Here is a 3452-nt window from a genome sequence, read left to right on the forward strand (position 1 = left end):
CTAGCCATGTGGGCGGCCGGGTGCGGGGGGACGCAGCCCAGCCGCTCTTATTTCAACACTCTAGTGCAGGTGAGGTAAGAGTAAGGACCAGGAACCCTGTGATGCCTCAACTATCAACTGACTCAGCTTCTTTCCTTTCCCTACCCTCACCAACCTCTCCATCTGATCCCCGACCAGGATGCCTGCCATACTAGATGGAGAAGAGGCAGTCTCCAAATGGCTTGACTTTGGTGAGGTCACCACTCAGGAAGCTCTGAAGTTAATCCATCCCATAGACAATATCACCTTCCATCCAGTTTCTCTAGTGGTGAACAACTCCCGAAACAACACTCCTGAATGTCTGGCTCCTGCTGACTTGGTGACTAAGAAGGTAGGTGACTAAGAAGGTAGTCCATTCTGAGACTCCTGTTGTTCAGAGTATGCCCTTGTCTTGCCTTAATGTTTATTTCTTTTGAGTTTATGTGATTTGAATTTTAGATCAGGTATCCCTGTGTAGCTATGACTAGCCTGGAACTGGGCTATGTAGACCAGGTTGGCCTCAAACTCACAGAGATCCATCTGCTTCAGCCTCCTATTGCTGGTATTAAAGGTATGTACTACCATGCCTGGATTTTTTTCCCTATTTTTTAAAGATTTATTTAATTTTTATTTACATATATGTGTGTTTGTTGACTGAGGTTTCTGTACTGCCTGGTCTAACAGCTGTTCAATCCCAAATAAACACACAGAGGTCTATATTAATTATAAACTGGTTGGCCTAGTAGCTCAGGCTTCTTATTAACTAATTCTTACATCTTACATTAATCCATTATTCTTGTCTGTGTTAAACACATGGCTTGGTACCTTTTTCGGAGAGGCAGTCACATCTTGCTTGCACTGTGTCTGGGTGATGACTGTAGACTGAAACTTCCTTCCTAAATGATATGACTAGGATTAAGGCCATGGCTTTAATGGCTGGATCCAACCCATTCTTTAGCTTTCTGAGAATCTAGCCTCATGGTGGAAGTACTGGCTGTAGTTGTGCTTATTGCCTCAAGCTATGGAGTTTCAAGGTCCTTGGTCCTTGCCACCACCAAAAAGCACGTGGTTGGCTATTCATCAACACCATTTAAGTGTTTCATCAACACCATTTAAGTGTTTCGTGAAGGGCCTCTTAAAAGACCTGCAAGTTTTTGCAGCTAAAGCTGAGTCAGGAAGCCTCTCTTAAATGAGATGCATTGCCTCTAGCAAAGAGAGCAAACCCGAGAAGTTGTTACTACCAAGAATCCATGCTCAACACTGTTATTTTGTGCCTAGAATTACTTCCCACTCTCGGGTTTTCTGTGGATACAGTTGTCCACACATTGGGTACCATTTGTTGACTGAGATTTCTGTCCTGCCCGATCCAACAGCCATTCAATCCCAAATAAACACACAGAGGTCTATGTTAATTATAAACTGGCTGGCCTAGCAGCTCAGGCTTCTTATTAATTAATTCTTATGTCTTAACCCATTATTCTTGTCTATGTTAGCCATGTGGCTTGGTACTTTTTTCGGGGAGGCAATCACATCTTGCTTGCTGTGTCTGGCTTCCTCTCTGGGTAACAACTGCAGATTGCAGACTTCCCTCTTCCCAGAATTCTCATTACCCGGCCTCTACTTCCTGTCTGGTTGCCCTGCCTCTGTTTCCTGCCTGGCTACTGGCCAATCAGCATTTATTTAAAATAAAGTGACAGAGTACAGACCATTGTCCCACAGCATGTGTTAGTTTGTGGGTGGGTTTGTAGCATGAGTACAGTGGCTGCAGAGTCGAGAAAAGGTCATCTGATCTCCTGGAGCTGGAGTTGCAGGCAGTTGTGAGCTGCCCAATATGGATGCTTGGGAATGAACCTGGGTCCTCCTCAGAGTGACAAAGTGCTTTTAGCTGCTGAGCCATCTATCTAGCACCCACAGAATGATTTTTTTTTTTTTTTGAGACAGGATCTTACTGTGTAGCTCTGGCTAGCCTAGAACATGCCATGCAAACCAGGCTGGCCTCAAACCATGGAGATCTGCCTGCCTCTGCCTCCCAAGTGTTAGGATTAAAGGCGTGTGCCACCATGTCCAGCTGACACAGGATCTCTTAGTGAACTCAGAGCTAGTATGGCAGTTAAGACACCTGAGGGACACTCCTACCCACTGCTGAGATTATAGCTTTGCCCGCCTTTTATGTGGGTTCTGGGATCTGTGAACCAGGCTGACCTTGAATTCAGAGGTCCTTTGCCTCCTAAGTTCAGGGATTAAAAACAGAACTCTTTTTCTATCTTGGTCTATACTCTGTGCTGTTTGCTCACAGAGAACCTCTCATTTCAGGGCTGGGTGTGACACACAGGCAGCAGAGGGAGTAGTGACATTCAAGACATACTGGGCAGGGGAAAACTGTTGAGCCTGATTGTGGTGGCAGCCTCACTTCTAGCATCCCATCGCCAGCCATTGAGTCACTGAATTTCCCAGAAGGCACTTCATTCCCTGCATGTTTGGGAGACTCCAGCTTCACCCAGACCCTTGTTCTCTGATTTTTAAGTGCTCCTCCCCTATTCTGGGAGCACTCTCGGCCCCCTTTTCCTTGCACCCTTAGTAACACTATGCAAGTGTAGGTTGATGGTTGGGGTGCATGCTTTTTCCTATCTGCATTTTGGTCTCTCCTGTGAAGCTCAAACCTGGATGTTAAGAGATTTCTCTCTCCCCTAGGAGCCCAAGACAAGTGGCAGCAGTCAAAGAATGATGCAGTGGCTGGCTACAAAGTCACCCAAAAAAGAAGCCCCTGGGTCACCCAAAAAGGATGAGTCAGGTATACCCCAGTGGTCCAGCCAGTTTCTACAGAAGAGCCCATTGCCTGCTAAAAGAGGTGCCACCAGGAGCCTCCTGGACCGGTGGCTGAAGCAGGAGAAGGAGGAAGAGCCCATGGCCAAGCGGTCTCACAGCTAGGCCACACTAAATTACTGTTATCACCAGTTGACTGGAATTGTGTCCAATTACTTGGGAACGTGGTAACACCATGTCAGTTTTGGGCCTAGGAGAACCATGGCTACATGAGAAGAAGAACACTGGCTGCCATGGCCAGCCCTGCGGGGCCTCTACCCTTCCTGGCTCAGCTGGTAGTCTTGCCTCCTGCTGGGAGCTTTACTTCTGTTCTGGTGGTCCTGGAAGGAGGCTCTTCTCTATCTCTAGGCTCTCTTTCTATTTTGTAAATAAATTATGTTTGATAAACCTTGGCTGGCAAGAGTTCTGCTCTTACACAGTTTCCCTTGTTTTTTTGTTTTTTTTGTTTTTTTTAAAGAGTAGGTTTGCCGGGCGGTGGTGGCGCACGCCTTTAATCCCAGCACTTGGGAGTCAGAGGCAGGCGGATCTCTGTGAGTTCGAGACCAGCCTGGTTTTACAGAGCTAGTGCCAGGACAGGCTCCAAAGCCACAGAGAAACCCTGTCTCGAAAAA

At 46.8% G+C, this 3452-nt stretch overlaps 1 protein-coding gene across 1 annotated transcript in view; it reads left to right on the forward strand.

Annotated features, from left to right (window-relative positions):
• Hmces (5-hydroxymethylcytosine binding, ES cell specific) overlaps positions 1–3233 on the forward strand; it is a 22268-nt gene extending 19035 nt beyond the window's left edge. Inside the window, exons 4-5 of the mRNA XM_026788284.1 lie at positions 167–370; positions 2710–3233. Coding sequence (XP_026644085.1) covers positions 167–370; positions 2710–2946 — 441 coding nt within the window. The 3' untranslated portion in view covers positions 2947–3233. The remainder of the gene's footprint in view (positions 1–166; positions 371–2709) is intronic.
• The last annotated feature ends 219 nt before the right edge of the window (positions 3234–3452 follow it).

Source organism: Microtus ochrogaster, unplaced genomic scaffold, assembly GCF_000317375.1.
Source record: "Microtus ochrogaster isolate Prairie Vole_2 unplaced genomic scaffold, MicOch1.0 UNK1, whole genome shotgun sequence".
NCBI lineage: Eukaryota > Metazoa > Chordata > Mammalia > Rodentia > Cricetidae > Microtus > Microtus ochrogaster.